Source organism: Gymnoscopelus braueri (assembly GCF_963280865.1).
Source record: "Gymnoscopelus braueri genome assembly, chromosome: 11".
NCBI lineage: Eukaryota > Metazoa > Chordata > Actinopteri > Myctophiformes > Myctophidae > Gymnoscopelus > Gymnoscopelus braueri.
Genome location: NC_137613.1, coordinates 22,091,410 through 22,108,043, shown reverse-complemented (window position 1 = coordinate 22,108,043; position 16,634 = coordinate 22,091,410). Strand labels below are relative to the sequence as shown.

At 42.2% G+C, this 16,634-nt stretch overlaps 1 protein-coding gene across 6 annotated transcripts in view; it reads left to right on the top strand.

The window, feature by feature from the left end:
• Positions 1 to 105: 105 nt before the first annotated feature.
• The window catches only part of kmt2ba (lysine (K)-specific methyltransferase 2Ba), a 43,632-nt gene continuing 27,103 nt past the window's right edge, over positions 106 to 16,634 (top strand). For 4 of the 6 annotated variants that reach the window (XM_080441989.1, XM_080441991.1, XM_080441990.1 and 1 more), the window contains exons 1-10: positions 106 to 526; positions 5,070 to 6,426; positions 6,874 to 7,049; positions 7,275 to 7,358; positions 7,462 to 7,618; positions 8,053 to 8,296; positions 8,958 to 8,992; positions 9,379 to 9,639; positions 10,704 to 10,807; positions 12,643 to 16,020. In XM_080441989.1, coding sequence (XP_080298115.1) covers positions 215 to 526; positions 5,070 to 6,426; positions 6,874 to 7,049; positions 7,275 to 7,358; positions 7,462 to 7,618; positions 8,053 to 8,296; positions 8,958 to 8,992; positions 9,379 to 9,639; positions 10,704 to 10,807; positions 12,643 to 16,020 — 6,108 coding nt within the window. In that variant the 5' untranslated portion in view covers positions 106 to 214. The remainder of the gene's footprint in view (positions 527 to 5,069; positions 6,427 to 6,873; positions 7,050 to 7,274; positions 7,359 to 7,461; positions 7,619 to 8,052; positions 8,297 to 8,957; positions 8,993 to 9,378; positions 9,640 to 10,703; positions 10,808 to 12,642; positions 16,021 to 16,634) is intronic. The other 2 variants (XM_080441988.1, XM_080441992.1) reach the window with 2 other exon arrangements.

The following is a 16,634-nucleotide window of genomic DNA, read 5'->3' as shown; positions in this document are numbered from 1 at the left end:
ATAAAAAGAAATAACTTGAATCCATCCAGGTCAGGTGATATGCATTGAGAATAAAATGTATAATAGATACAAAACTTCAGTTCCCATGATGCAACAGTACTTCCCTCTATCTCGCGCCTTAAGAGCTTTCCATCTTGCCTCATAGCGCAGCAGCAGGCAGGCAGGCTGGAAAACGACCGACGCACCATCGCTGTTGTTGCAGACAGAGTGAATAATGGCGGCATCGGGAGGCGGATTATCACCTCCCGCTAATGTCGCGGGTAGAGCCCACGACCCCCATTTCAAGGCTCGTTTCCCCGGACGGCCACCATGGCCGGGTATATCTCGCTGTCGGCTGCGGGCGGAGAAACGTTCGCGACGCGGAAGGTTAATGTCCACAGAGGGAGAGGCAGAAGGCGGAGGGCCGAGGCCCATAGACATCAGCCTCGCGTTGAGCGAAGACCCGTCGCTGCTGCGCCTCCTCGGCATGGCCGATAAGCATAGGAGCCAGAGAGAGGTGGGCTTCGACTCCAGCGGGAGCGAGGAGGTGAGGAAGCAACGTCGCTTTGTCAGCAAACCAATATGGCAATAATATTGGTTTTCTTTCAGTCACCCATACCGTGCACAAAATACATTTCAACATGTTTTTAGTCATTTTGTAGGGATAGGTAAACTTGGCTTGTTTACCCACCCTGGCCTGCACGATATGTATTTTTTTGGGTATACTTACATACGTATTATACCACTATAGTGGTTGCACATAATGCGTATGTAAGTATACACCCAAATAGCCACCAGCAGGGTTTGCCCCATGTAAATCCCCCTGTAACACAAGTTATTCTAGACACACATACATTTGGACGTTACTGCTGCTAGTTTACCAGAGAAAGTTTGTCAATGTTTCTGGAGGAGTATTTGTTTGCATGACACTTGGGGCGGAAGATTTGGCGGTAGTTAACGTTAGCTGTCTTGGATACGAGTTTTGTGTTGTGTGCAAATCGTTTACAATGCTCTGCAATGACATGTTCTCACAACAGTGGCTGCCCATTGTTGGGTTTCCCTTTAATGCCATCGTGGTAAACGCGCTGCCACCATCATCATGTCGATAGATGGTTAACGTACCATCTACGTTGCACCTGTCAGCTGACTGCTCGATGTGCTGATATGGCTTCCCATGCAGCATTGACATAAACAAACGTTTTTAAGACGTTCCAGTGTGGGCACGTTTAAATTGAGCCACATACACACTGAACAAAATCAACTTAAACGTAATTTTAAACGTACTCTGAATTCTGTTTTTTCCAGGATTCAGAATAGGTGTTTCTGTTTACCAGAAATGTCATGCTGCAAGCAATATGCTGTAATAGAATTTCATCTAGTCTTTCAATAGCTCTGTGTATAGTCCTTGGCACAAATATATGCATGTAACCCAAAATAGTAATTGCGTTGGTTAGAACTATGTTTACAGTTGTGTGCACATGGATTATGTTTGCATTCAAGTGTTTATGGCTTTGGTTTGTTGTTCCTGTATTGTAGATGCATTGTGGGCATCAATACCCTCTGAGCTTGAATAAATAACTTAACATTTATATCTTAAACTGAAACCACAGTGAAAGGCACCAGGCCTGTTCCATTCTTTTTGGTTTTACTTAAGGTTTGTTTACACAACAGCAGCAAGTAGGCTACATTGGGGATTGATATTTAGTTGGGTGCCCCCATAATGTTAACAAGAGGGGTATGTGTGTGACATGACATTTGAATCCTTCAGCCTGGACTGTTTTATTGTCAGAGGCTGATATTAAACCTACAGATTTTGGTAGCTGTAACATACATTCACCTGATTTGGAGCGCTGCTACATGGTTTTGTTGGAGGTGTTTAGTCAGTCACACTTTGAAATGGATGTGAGTGAGATGGAGTGAAAACATGCTTACAATATGACTGCCTTTTGACTGTTGATGTGGGAGTAATTTGCTATGTCTTGGCTAGCTGCTGCTTGAATAGAGATTCACTAGAGTTTGGCAGTGCCAGTGAGTTTGTTGTTTCTAATTGTACTAATATCAGTGTTGGCTGAATGTGTATCTGTAACATTATACAAAAAAATCATCAGCAGGTCTGAATCTGATTCTCTTGATTGTAGATCTAAATCTAAGATAATTGTATATGCATGTTCTCTGTATTATACTGATGCAACACTGTAGTAAGAGATGAGAGGGCCCATGCATTACCACAGCTGTACAGGGCAGACAGCAGACCCAAAGCCAATTATGTTGTGATGAGATTAGAGACGATCAAATGAGATATTCTGCTGAGGTTTTTACTATATTTGCAGGGTTTGCCAGGGCTTATAATGCATAAGATCTATTTTCTATACATTATTTTCTATTTTATAATTTTGTTTCCAGTAGTGCTGCCTGTATCTGATTAGCAATATTTTGATGTAGCTTAAACAGTCTTTTATTGGCCTTAAAGGCTTCATTTATTAGCCTGCCCTACAGTAAAGTGATATGAATTTCTGAACTTATTAGATTGTTCTAGCTGAATGAAATGAACACTGAATGCCTACCTACATAGTCATCACTATCAATGATCGTTTCTCAATATCTTCAAGGTCTCCAAAATATCATCATTCTAAAGATTCTGAGGTATTCTGTCAAACATATATAACTGTTTTTGAAAGTGATATTGCCAATATTGCCCAGGCCTAGTGTGATGACTGTTGTATCATTACATTTCAGGATGTATGCGTTTGAAAGTTTGAAATCATGGATGAACAACCCACACTTAACACAGCACAAATGTAGTCAGTGTTTACCCCCTTATCCCTTATGCTGGCAGATTAGGGTTTGCTGATATCTGCTCAAATTTGACATTATGATGGGCACATCAAAACATTGTGATGGATGATGCCTCCCCCCCCCCCCCCCCCCCCAATTGTGGATTAATCTGGGGCCAACTTGCTTTGCTGTTTGTAGTTCCGGTCTAGTGCAGATACAGAAACTGTGTGTGTGTAAATTGCCAGATGCAGTAGGCAGGGTCTTACATTGGAACTGAGCAGTTAAAAGAATAGTTCACCCAAAAAATTACTCATTTTCTATCAATTACACACCCCATGAAGCCTTGAATTCATGGAGATTTCTTTATTTTCTACACATTCCTGAGCCAATAATTTGATGACCGGGTGTATTTCCTGTAGGAGACTCAAAGAGACTCCTTTGAGTCTCCTACCGGATACATTAGGATCTTTCCGCCGGTAATCAAATTATTGGCTTAGGAATGCGACAAACTAAAAAATCTCCATGAATTCAATGCTTCGGGGGGTGTGTAATTGAAAGAAAATAAGTAATTTTTTGTACTCCTTTAATATAAACCAGACTTTCTACAGCGTTATGGAAAGCCTGTTGACACAAAGTTAATTGAATGGTGGATTATTTAATAATAATAATGATTGATAATCGATGATGCTTAAATAAAATAATCAATTGATAACTTTTTCCCTATTGTGGTCAAAAACTTTCAAATAATTTCAAAAACTGAATTCACATTTGTTTATTCACTCCATTATCCAGTCTGAAAGTGCTATCTATTGCAGCCATTTTCGAGATGGTCGTTGACAAAGAGGGAGCCTACAGCAATTGGTTCATCCTGGTTCATCCCCTAACCAATCACAATAGTAAAGCGTGTGATGATGTTGTCAATCGACACTGATCCATGCACTGGTTGCTAACCTGTTGTCAACCGTAACCGTTGTATTATACTTCGTTATACAATGGTGGTGTGCAAAAATAGCGAGCCTGTAATATTCACAGCAGTGTTTCCCAAACCTGTTCATGTAAAGGACCCCCAAATTGATATGCATTTGGCCGCAGACCCCTATCTGAAAAGGTTTTGTGCCAGGGACCCCCAGAAGAGAAGATTGATGTAAAAAGAAAATCTAAATTATTCAAAATCTTCCAAACATCTTCAATGTTTTTCAAATATTTTCACAAAGTGACGCGCTGAGCTAAGCTTGTAGATCTGCTATTTTTGAATAGCCAACATGTAAATGGATAAAGTGTTTAAAATGATTGTGATGCTATGTTAAAGGTAGGGTAAGTGATTTACTTTGGTTAAAATAAGTGTTAAATAGCTCTATATTCTGATAGTACTCATTGCTATATAGAGTGTTTGTTCAGTAAAAGGAATCTCCCATGTCTCTCCAGCTCTTTATTAAACTTGGGCTTCTTTCTTTATTCTCTTGATTGGCTTAAATTGTCACCTACCTGAAAATGTACTATATTCTGTTTACTAAAGAGCTGGAGAGACCCCTGTGACCGAAGAAACGCTCTGTAGCAATGATTACTATCAGAATATAGTACTTTAACCGTTTTAACAAAAAAATATATATATCACTTACCCTACCTTTAACTACGTTGGCTGGGGAACCCCTGAACCCCCCCCCCCCCCCAGCAAGGAACCACTGATTTACAGTAAAGACCTTTTTTAGAGAATTATGAGTGCAGGGTAAAAAGCGCATAAAATAATCGTTAATTAATCGTATTGAGGCAAAGGTTTTAAATTGTGGTATTGATTTGAAGTCTTTTAACCCTGCCGCTGCTGAATGCAAATAGGGGAAACAAAGCTCAGTGTTAATTTAGATCTGAGAGAGTGAAACATGCTGTTTAATTGTAACTTGTAATCACATCTGAGTATGTGACTATTTTGTTGTGTGCAGCAGTGTTCATCCCATGCCCCCTCCCACATACACAGAAACCAGAGTGCCTCATTATGACCTTGTAACCAGACATTATTACCAGTATATACTTGATAGGCAGGGCAGTCAGTGGTCTCATGATGGCAATGGCATATAGAATCAACTTGCAATGCACTCATTGCGGTTGATTCTAGCTGGGCCGCCCTCAGCAGGAGAGAAAAGAGAAACGGTTGTAGGGTTAGAATATCATTAAAATGAGGTCCACCAGGTTGTCTTATTTTATAAATGGCTGTGTCTAATCTACAAGGCTGTTCTGTGCAATCGTACATAAGTAGTAATTCTAAATATATAGACTATAGCAGCATTGACATTTATCTGCATTTGTTGTACTTTCCTTAGGAGGAAGATTTGACCGGATTTGGGACCACAACACTTCGTCCTCAAAGGAATTTAGGCAGTGCTCATCAGTTATCATCCAACCAAACAAAGCCCCCCCCAGCTCCAGACCTCTCTCAAGGAACTAAGCCTTTGATTGGGAAAATAATCCAGAGAAGCAGCTCTAAATCACCAATTGTTGGCAAAATTGTCCAGAGGGTCCCCAAGCAGGACCAGGATGTCCAAGAGGGTCCAGGAGAAGGGCTCAGGCAACAGGACTCAGGAGCTCCAAGTACAAAATCCAAGGGCTCTGTCAAGACAACAGACCAAATGGCTACAAGCTCTACCTCAGCCAGCGTCTCCAAACAGGGTAAGCTGGTGTGCACCCTGACCACAGTTGTCAAAGGTAGAGGAAAGACCAGTGTCAAAGCTCCAGGTGAGGTGTCGGGAGATTTGGATGCCAACCAAGTCCAACTGAAGAGGTCCGGGAGAAGCAGGAGGGGGTCTCAACATGAAGACACCAGAGGTGCCTCTCAGGGAGTCGCTCTGTCTCCAGGGTCTATGAACAAGCAGCTGTACAGAAAGGTGTCCAGAGACACGGGCACCTTCCTTAATGTTGGAGCTGAGGCTGGTCCCCAACGCGGCCAGGAAGCCCTCAAGAGAAGACGGAAAATAGTTTTTGGGATCAGGAGGAAGCCTCCAAAAATGATTCCCCAAATTATTCCCCAAATGCCCCAAAAGCAGCGCACCAAAACCAAGCGCGTCTTTTACGCCTATGTGCCAGAGTTCATTCCAGCTGTGCATGTGCAGGAAGGAGAGCAGCAGCAGTTGCCAGGTCAGAGCCTTGTCGCGGGGTCAGAGATCGGACCGCAGAGCTCCTCCACACCTGTGATAAGCGGCAGGTCTTCCCGCATCATCAAGGCCCCCAAGAGGTACCTGGATAAGGAAATGATAGCCTTTAAGTTTCCAAAGGGAAACGTATCAATGTGGTTGAAGAACGAAGGTAAAGATGGCACCCAGAGTATAGGTCAGGAGTCGGGCAACGATGGCGATGGCAGCTCGTTGCATTCAAAGACAACATCAAAGCTCAGTCCAGGCTCAAGCCACCTGGAGGTCTATAAGAAACTCAGGAACCTGACATCTAAACTGGCAGAAAAGAAGAAAGACCAGCCTGATAGAGTTCAATCATTGAGTGATTATTACCAAGACGTCAGTTTGGCCCCTCCAGTCAGGAGGAAGAGACGAAGGTCCAAGCTGACCATGGAGGAGATGGACTCACCCGGTGTTGTGAGGAAGCTGGCAGTGCTGGTGAGGAGCCCTGTTGCTGGGTTGGTGTCAAGTGAGATTGTGGAAGAGGGAGCAGCCGGTGTGGAAAATAAAGGTGAATACAATCCATCCTTATGTCTCTTGTCCTAGAAACAGTTTTGACTTAGAACTTTTATTTATATGCTTAAGAGTATAATTTATTCTGTCTTGTTACTTGGGTGTTTTGTGTTTGGAACAATCACTTGGTTCACTTTTTAGCTAATTTATAATTCACCTAGAACAGGGTTTGTCTTTCCCATCAAAGGTAGACCAGTCATAGCTCATGGTACCACGCAGCACATGACGCCACAAAACAGAACCACCTCCGGCTATAGATGAAAGTAAAAATTGGATCAGAGTTGAAAATCATGTAAAAATTTAACATTGTCAGTGAATGTCTTCGTTATACCAACATTGTTATTACAAATCACTTTTGTACTTATACTTTGTGTTGTGAAAATGCATTAATGTTCATCACTGGTCTGATGGCTCTTTAAGAGGTTTGCTGTATTTGCGTCACCAGGGCCAGATGTGGGGGAGTCCCTTACTGAGGAGGGTGGTAGAGTCGGGTTGGAGTTGAGTGTTCCAAGTCAGAGAGTTGGCCTCACTGGAGCGAACAAGAGGATGCTCCACCTGCTGAAGAGAGCCAAGGTCCAGCTTATCAAGATAGATCAACAGAAACAACACAAGTCATCACAGGTGAGCGGCCAGAATGGTTGAGTGATGTTTAATAGTACACTGCAATATCTGGAGTGTAATTTAACTCGGAGAGTCTTAAAATTGACCCATATTTCTTCACTCACAGTTAAATTAACTCTCTGAATCTCACAGTGTAAGCTGATAAGAGCATAACACAACTTCTTTAGATGAAGTTCAAATTTAGGGGTAGCTCTGTAACCCTTTTTAACTATTTAATTCCACAAGCTTGGGTCGAGAGAATTGGGAGTGCAGGCAGTTGGAAGGAGGTGGAGAAGGAGAGTTCGGCCGGCCAAAGAATCGAGTCCTCAGGTAATGCATTTCAGAATTCAGATGTTTTGCGTCATTCACTATGTTTACGTTCAGCTGTGTAGTATCTGTTGACCACATACTGAGTGTGTGTGTGTGAGTGCAGGAGCAATCGCTGTGTGGTCCTCGGATTAAGCACGTATGTCGGGCGGCCGCAGTGGCGTTAGGTCAGCCTCGGGCCATGGTGCCTGATGACATTCCCAGGCTCAGTGCACTGCCACTCCATGAGAGAGAGGGCATCAACCCTTCACCAGACGCAGAAGGTAGCCTACACTCATTTTCTGTCCTTTAACTAGATGTCCTTTAACCAGGTTTGATCCCCTTCCACAGTTTGGAAACTAACATTGATTTTCTTTTCCAATTCACAGTCAAATCTATAGTGTTAATTTAACTACAGTTAAAATAGTTATAGTTGTGGTTTTCCTTGATAGGTGCCTTCTTAATCTCTCTACATTCTCTCACTCTCTCTACCATTACTTTCTCTCCCTCCTCCTTTCCCCTTTTTATGCTCACTTGCTCTCACTTTCCTTGTCATCCATCCCTCTTCTGTCCTGTCTGTCTGTGACTTTCTCTCTGTCATCTTCTTTCTCCCTCTCCTTTTCTCCTCTCTGCCTCTCATATTTACTTCTCTTGCTCTCTCCCTCCCTTCTACCATTCCTCTCTTCACCTCTCTCTTGCTCTATCATATGTCCTACAGATGTTGAAGATGATGATGATGATGATGGTGACGTCTCAGACCAGGACACGACCCAGTGGGTGGTCCCTCGGGATCCCGTACGGCTATGGAGAAAGAAAAAGACGGTACAGACAGGATCGTGGACAAAAAGAAGGAGGTGTGGTGACTGCCAGCGATGCCTTGTCGACCTCGACTGTGGAAAGTGCGGCAACTGTCTAGATAAGCCCAAGTTCGGAGGGCGCAACACCAAGCGACAGTGTTGCATGTATGTTGTTCCATAAGACTTTATTCACTAATCTGCCAGGAAAAGATTTAAAGGGGTAGTTCTGTAGCTACCAGACCCCATTCGTTTCCAATAGCATTGTTAACAAAATGCTAACAAGCTACCAGCGGACATTTCTCAGTAACCCTAGTGCCAGTTTTGTCTTCTTTGACCCTGAAAATCACCAAATATACAAAAAAACGTAACTACCCCTTTAACTTTTATCCTCTGGCCACAGGTAATCAACACAATGTGGTCTTCTGTGCTTTACACGGTTTTTTGTTTTTCTTGAAAGAGCATAGTTTTCTTTCATTTTATTCAGAAAGCTGAGCAAATCCTTTGCATTAGCATCTCATTCTCCTTAGCCTATATGCAATACACTAGTCACATTTAAGTGTTAACACTAAGCGTTTTTAACATACAAAAGTGTATATTTCTGTTTTCGTGATGATTATTCCACATGCAATGATGAAAACAGTAATACATTCTTATTTCTTTCCAATAAAATTATAATTATAGTATTTATTATATCAAATCAATGGAAAGCTGATCTTGATAGTTGATGCATCGCTACTACAATTTATACATGAATAGATTAGATCTATATGCAACTTCCCATAGAGATTGGGTACATTTTTAAATCACTCATGTCTTCTACCACCAGATATAAAAAGTGCTTGCGGATGGAGAAGGGAAAAGGTGAGTGCTGCTGAAACGTATGCGTCCGTGATTAACTGGTGAATAAGATTCATGTTTTTGCTTTTATACTGCAAAAAATATCAATTCGCTTTTGGGCTTAGAAGAAATTTTGAAATCATGAGGTTGTAATTCTCTGCTTTAAATGTTTTTCAGATACCACACCCAAACTAGATAAACTTTTTCTAAAGAATCTCCGTCTTACAAAAAAAAGGTTCTGCTCATTCAAACTTAGAAAATATATTCTATTATATTCTAATTGGACAGTCTTTCTCACTGATAAAATGAAAGCAAACCAACTGTGTTTACATCATATCCAAATACTAACACCCTGATATAACCCAAATGTTATAACATCATCTTCTAATCATGGACTTCTCGTCCCTCAGAAAGGAGAAAGGAGATTATGAAGAAGAGGAGGAGGGGGCGTCGGCAGCATTCACGTACCACGTCAACCGATGAGGAAGGAGAGCTGGGGCAAGGAGGAGAGGCAGGGGAGGGGTTGTCCACCGTAACCTCTATCACCCGTAGACAGTCCAGGCGGAACATCACACCACGCTGCTATAGCAACCTGCTCAAGTCCGAGTCTGAGACGGAAAGTGCTGAAGATGTCCCTGAAAAGCCTGCTGCTGAGGCTCCAAGCAGCCAAGGTAGTTTAACTACATGGACCCTAGCATCCCTATTCTTGGCATGTCATTATAGGCGAAAATTTACTTATATTGGTTGAAAATAGCAGGTACTGTAGTAGGTAAAAATAGACATTCTGTGAATAGCAGATTTACAAGCTCACAATTGCAATGCATTGTGAGCTTTTAGATCTATTTTTTGCTATCGACGGTAAGTATGTTCTTTTGCCATTATAATTAAAATACATGACAACTGAGGATAGGGAACGTAGGTATGAGTTGAGTGGGGAACTAAACTTAAAACAACTAAGTGTTGGTACTACTTTGAAAAGTATGTGTATTTCTGTTTGTGGTATGAAGCTGTGGAATGACTTGCCTGAGACTATTAAGCAAGTATAAATTGAATGCAATTCAAACAGTTTATTCTGGACAAATGCCGAATGATTGATGGATGTATTGACCAAATTGTGATCAAATGTAGGATTGATAGACTAGTTATGTACTTAGTGGATTTTAGTTTTAGTTTTGTTTGTTAGTTATGTTTGTTAGGTTCTTCACATTATTCTTTTTTGTTAAAATGTAACGAAATGTAATAAGGGTAGGCATTAATAAGCTACAAGCTTCTGCCTATACCTTTTCGATCAGGTTAAAAGAAAACAAATATTCTTGTAATGTCTCACTGTAGAAAAAAAAAAATCGAAATAAACTAAACTAAAACTAAGTGTCCGGGTGGCATAGAGGACAAACACTTGCCCACCTCCACAGAGTCCTGGATTTGATTCCCAGTAGCAGTGCCTCCAGATTCACCGGGCACTCAAACTCAATTGACATTGTTCGTTGGTGTGAAAGCTGGAAAGCGATTGTGTCCTTTTCACTTATTTTCTTTCTGATCATAAATATGATAAATAAATATAACGTTGGCCGACCAGCCTGTGACCGTGTGCCCACAACCACAGCACACCCGTGACAATATCTCATCGTATAGCACTGCTTCTTGTGAATTATTACTTAAATAGCATTCAAGTACATATAGCATTGGTCAATTTCATTAGCTTTTTTCCCCCCTTATTTTTGTCTCTTTTTTGCAGGTACTGCCCCTCAAGATGTATCAGTTCCGGCTGGCATTCCTATTGAGCCGATGAAGCCTCGGCGACCTGGCCCCAAAGGACCCAGCAAATTTAGGTCTACTAAGGTAACAACAGATAGTACAGTTTTCTGTTGCACTGCCTGCTTGGTATCATCTATTCTAGTCAGACATGGGTCAAATAGTATTTGTAAAATAGTTTTAAAGGGTGGCTTTAGTCTACTTGGATACAGTAGGTAATCAGTGAGTGTCCGAAGGCTTAGCTTCCTGTTATTGACTGGCAGTGGCACTATGAATTGTCTTGAAGCAGTAAATTCCTTCAAGAATAATACAAGAAGAATTGTTTGCAAATAGTAATTGGCCCATGCTTGAACCTAACCCTAACTTAACCTCCGTCATTATAAATTATTCTAATTACACTTTTCTTACCAAACATTCTAATTGTAGCTTATATGGCTTCACATAAAGGGCCTTAAACTCATTTTAATACCAACCTTTGTGCTTTTCTCATTGACCCAATGATGCATAACTTAAGCTGTGTTCATGGTAAATGCAATTTTCTTTTCTTGATATAGGGCTGGGCAATATATCGATTATTATAGCAATCTTGTGATATGAGACTAGATATCGTAATATATCTTGATATGGCATATTTTATACTTTCAACAATTTTCAGAAATAATTGTGATATTTGATTTTGTCCATACCGCCCAGCCCTAGTGTGATGTCTCTTTTCCTTTGAAGAAGACAGTATCCACACTGAAAAATTAACACGGCACGTTTAATGCTATAGGTATTAGGTTTGTGAACCGTTTATTTTTTCCCCGTCAAGCCTGAGGAGATTGAATAATTCAATTTAAATTTTTTTATTTATTTTAAACATACACAACCACTTACTAACTAATTACTGAGGAATAGATTACTCTCCTTCACCACTGGTTCTAATATAACTACTCCTTGTGCTATTATTTTGAGTTAGCATCTATGTAGGGGCCTGGCCTATAAGAAAGAAGAGATGAGTTAGTGAATCAGAAAGAAGTAGTGATGGAAATGAACCACTAATGCCTCTGCAGATTATGTTACAAACCTCATTCAACTACATTTCATTGAAAAATACTGTTGTAGTTGATTCCCTTACCTTTCAGGGAAATATCACCAATTGTGAAACTAAATTCCATTGTTCTGATGTGAGGAGATCATACTGTATATACTCTGGGAAATACCTTATGTATATTTCTCCTTTTGGAAGTGTATGCCTACGACATCAAATGTGTATTTTCGCGTCATCGAGCAGTCACGTTTAAAGTTTCCTTTAAATAAGCGAATGGAAAAAAGGCAACAACGCATATTACCATGAATTAATTCTTGAGTCGATTGCAGTCATTGGAATCTCTGTTCAACTCTTTCTTCACAAATTGTATTATTATCTTTTATTTCTAATCATTTATTAATGAAGTAGCCATTAGGTTAGTCGTAAAATTCCCTCTATTCATTTACTGTCAGTGGCTGTAGAAACACATGGAACATCTGGGTGCTTGTGGAATAAGAACTAGCTCACTAGCAATGCTACAAGTTAATTCTTGGCCTAATGACACCATGGCATGGAAATGGGTGTCTGGTCAATCTTAAATACTTTTGGATTTGACAGAGAAAGTAAGCCAGGTGGGAATATGTATGCTATTTTGACCCCCGCCCCTCCATCCCACGTAGCCCTGCTTTTCCATGTGTATCTAGGTCCTGATAGGAATTTGATTTGTTATATCACTGCCTCACTCCCTTCTTCGTTTCTAAGTTATGAATAATTCTCAATCGTATCATGTTGATAGTCCACCTCTTTTTTCCCCACTTTACCTTTTTGCTGCTGCCGATCGCCGCTTTCTGCATGTCACACTAGTATTACTGCAACATATCTCTGGAACCTACCTTGCTGCTCTTTGGCTTAGGCAGAGTCCCCTCCTCCACAGGAACAGGTGGAGATAGAAGGGACGGAGCCCATGAAGGGATCCAACCCACCCAGAAGCCCCTTGCAGCAGTTGAAGCTGCCACAGATGCAGCGTCTACAAATACATTTATACCGTCTGCCTGACTCTATAGTACAGTCGTCTCTGCCGTCACACCTGCAGCAGTTACCGCAATGTGCAGACCCTTGCCCTCTGCAGTCACCACATTCTAGAACACTGCTACATTCAAAGCCGCCCAAACCTGAAATGCAACTATGTGCACCTCATTCATCACATGCTAGAACACAGTCGGTATTAGAGCTGAGTTCGCCATTGTTATCACAGTGTCAAACACCGCTTCCTCTGCAACTGGTGAAGCCCATCACACACCCATCACTAAGTTCATCTCCACAACCAAACAAATCTTTAACGTGCTCGCCTCCAAAAACCAAGTCTGTAACTCATCCACCCCTACAGCCTGAGTCTCGAACTGATTCAGTTTCAAAACCCAAGTCTGTAACTGATCCAGCTCCACAGCCCAAGTCTGTTACTCATCCACCCCCACTACCCAAGTGTTTTGGTCATCCACCTCCACAACATGTGTCTAGAACTGATTCGGCTACAAAACCCAAGTCTGAAAGTGATTTAGCTCCACAGCCCAAGTCTGTTACTCATCCACCCCCAATACCCAAGTCTTTTGCTCATCCACCTCCACAACCCAAGTCAAGAGCTGATTCAACTCCAAAACCCAAGTCTGTAACTGATTCAGCTCCACAGCCCAAGTCTTTTACCCACCCACCTCTACTACCTGAGTCTAGAATAGATTTAGCTCCACAATCGGAATCTAGAATTGAATCGGCTCCAAAACTCAAGTCTGTAAGTGATTCAGCTCCACAGCCCAAGTCTGTTAACCATCCACCCCCACTACCGGAGTCTAGAACTGATTCAGCACCAAAACCCAAGTCTGTTACTCATCCCCCCCCACTACCAAAGTCTTTTACTCAGCCACCTCCACAACACGAGTCTAGAGCTGATTCAACTCCAAGACCCAAGACTGTAACTGATTCAGCTCCACAGCCCAAGTCTGTTACTCCTCCACCTCCACTACCTGAGTCTAGAATTGATTCAGCTCCACAACCAGAGTCTAGAACTCCTTCAACTCCAAAACCCAAGACTGTAAATGATTCAGCTCCACAGCCCAAGTCTTTTACCCATCCACCTCTACTACCTGAGTCTAGAATTGATTTAGCTCCACGATCGGAATCTAGAATTGATTCAGCTCCAAAACCCAAGTCTGTTACTCATCCACCCCCACTACCCAAGTCTTTAGCTCCTCCACCTCCACAACCCGAGTCTAGAACTGATTCGGCTGCAAAACCCAAGTCTGGAAGTGATTCAGCTCCACAGCCCAAGTCTTTTACCCACCCACCTCTACTACCGGAGTCTAGAATTGATTTAGCTCCACAATCGGAATCTAGAACTGAATCAGTTCCACAACCTCAGTCTGTTACTCATCCCCCTCCACAACCTGACTCTGCAAACCATTCAGCTCCACTAGCAAAGGAATCTATCACATGTTCACCTCCAGAACCCGACAATGTCAGCACACCTATATCTCGTTCTCCCCCTCGCTCTCATTCAACTTTAGAACACAAGTCCTCAACTCACTCAGTTCCACAACTTGGGCCTGCAACTTGTTTACCTCTGCAAGCCAACAAGCCTGAAACAAAGCCAGGTGCTCTGCAGTCATCAGATTTGGGAACACAGTCCTCTCCAACAATATCCAAACCTGTTCTACCGCCAGTTATGCGCCTGCGTTTGCACCGTCTGCCCCAGTCTATAGTGCAGTCAGCTCTGCAGTTGAACAAGTTTGTTGTTGTTGTTTCACCTTCAGAACTCAATGAAATTACAACTTTTGTATCTCCGAAAGCCAACAAAGTTGTTAGTCATTCACCTGTACAAGCAAACAAGTCTATAATTCCTTCACTCCTAGAACCGGATTCTGTACCGTATCCATCTCTGCAACCTGAGTCTAGAACTCCTGCTTCAAAAGTCAATGCATCTCTAAGTCGTTCAGATACACAACCCAACAATTCTTTAACCTGCTCACCTCCAAGGACCAATGAGTCTGTACTTAATTGTACTCATTCACTCCCAGAACCCCAGTCTGTAACTCCTCCACCCCCAAAACCTGAGTCTAGAACTGATTTAGCTCCACAACCTGAGTCTGGAACTTATTCGGTTACGCAACCCGAGTCTGTTACTTGTCCACCTCCACTACCTGAGTCTAGAACTGATTCAGCTCCACAGCTTGAGTTTAGAACTGATTCAGTTCCACATTCTAAGTCTGTTACTCACCCACAACCTGACTCTGCAAATAATTCAGCTCTAATAGCTAACGAGTCCATCAGTCTTTCACCCCTACAACCCGACAATGTCAACATGCCTGTACCTCGTTCTCCTCCACAAGTCAATAAGAAAGTAAACCACACCATTCCACAACTTGGGCCTGGAACTTGTTCACCTCCGCAAGCCAACAATTCTGAACCCCGTTCTTCTCTACAAGCCAACAAGTGTATCTGTCATTCACCTCCTGAACCCAACACGTCTGTACCTCTGTCTTCTGTCCAAGCCATCACGTCTATTTGTCATTCACCTCCACAAGGCAAAGAGTCTGTAACTCCTCCAACTCCACAAGGCAAAGCAAAGACATTTGTATCTTCACTTCCACAAGCCAATGAGTCCATACGCCATTTTCCACCTCAAACTCCCGATCCTGTAATGCAGGCAGTTCTGCCTGTGGCTCAGACTGTAGCACAGCGATATTTGCATGTGAGTTTGAAGCGACTGCCTGAGCCTCTAGTGCCAGCATTTTTGAAGCCACCTGTGCACCCAGAGCCGGTGACACAGACACTTGACACAGAGGTCCTGACACAGAGACAGACTCTTAACGTAGACATGGAAGTGCATGCAGTTTTGCAAGCACTCCTCGAGACTGTTGACCAGAATACAGAGGGACATCAAAAGGGCATGCAGCAGACACTTGACACAGAGGTCCTGACACAGAGACAGACTCTTAACATAGACATGGAAGTGCATGCAGTTTTGCAAGCACTCCTCGAGACTGTTGACCAGAATACAGAGGGACATCAAAAGGGCATGCAGCAGGAGCAGCAGAAGGCGGAATTGGACGATGAAGAAGAGAAGAGCTCTGATAAAGACACAGTGCTGCAACACGAACAGAGAACTGACTCACCCTATCTCATTCGTCCGCAGAATCCTGCTGATTATGCATCGCAGAGCACCCTGGCAGGGTTTACTAATGGATTCCCCCAAAAGGGCCTTTTGCAGAAGAGGCACAAGATCCGTGTAGACTTCAAGGTGAGTTTTGCATGTGTGGGGCTGCATTTCAGTTTTACACTTGTACGCTGTGCATGGTTGACATTGTCACACTGAGAGCCAAAGGTGAATGTAGTTGAGTAATGTCTACCATGCACAACACTTTAACCCTATTCACAGTTCACACTGGACTAGTATGACCTGGGGGACCTCTGGTAATGTGTAATAATTGCGGACGTCATCTGTGATCTTAATCGTTTAATTGGCCAGGTCAGGAATTTGTAAAGTAATATTCCAGGGCAAATTATCTACCATATTTCGGCAAACAGAGTTAATCTGATAATGCTAGTCACGTGTGAATCGGCATCTCAGTCATTTTTATTTTTTTGTTTTCTTTAATACTAGTCCCGTGTGACTCTGTATTTCAGTAATTTGGGTTTTTTGTTTTCTCATTGCCTTTTTCCTTCCTCTTTCCTGGACAAGAATTATGTTGGAAATAATGAATTATGTTTTGACAGCATTTTGGGTACACATTTTACTTTACTAGTAAAATCTAATCAAATTAATCAAGTTCATTTCTGAGAATGTAGAAGAAGGCAATCCCTCATACTGTACTCTCTTGCAATTAAAAATATATTTATTGCTACCAGGAACAA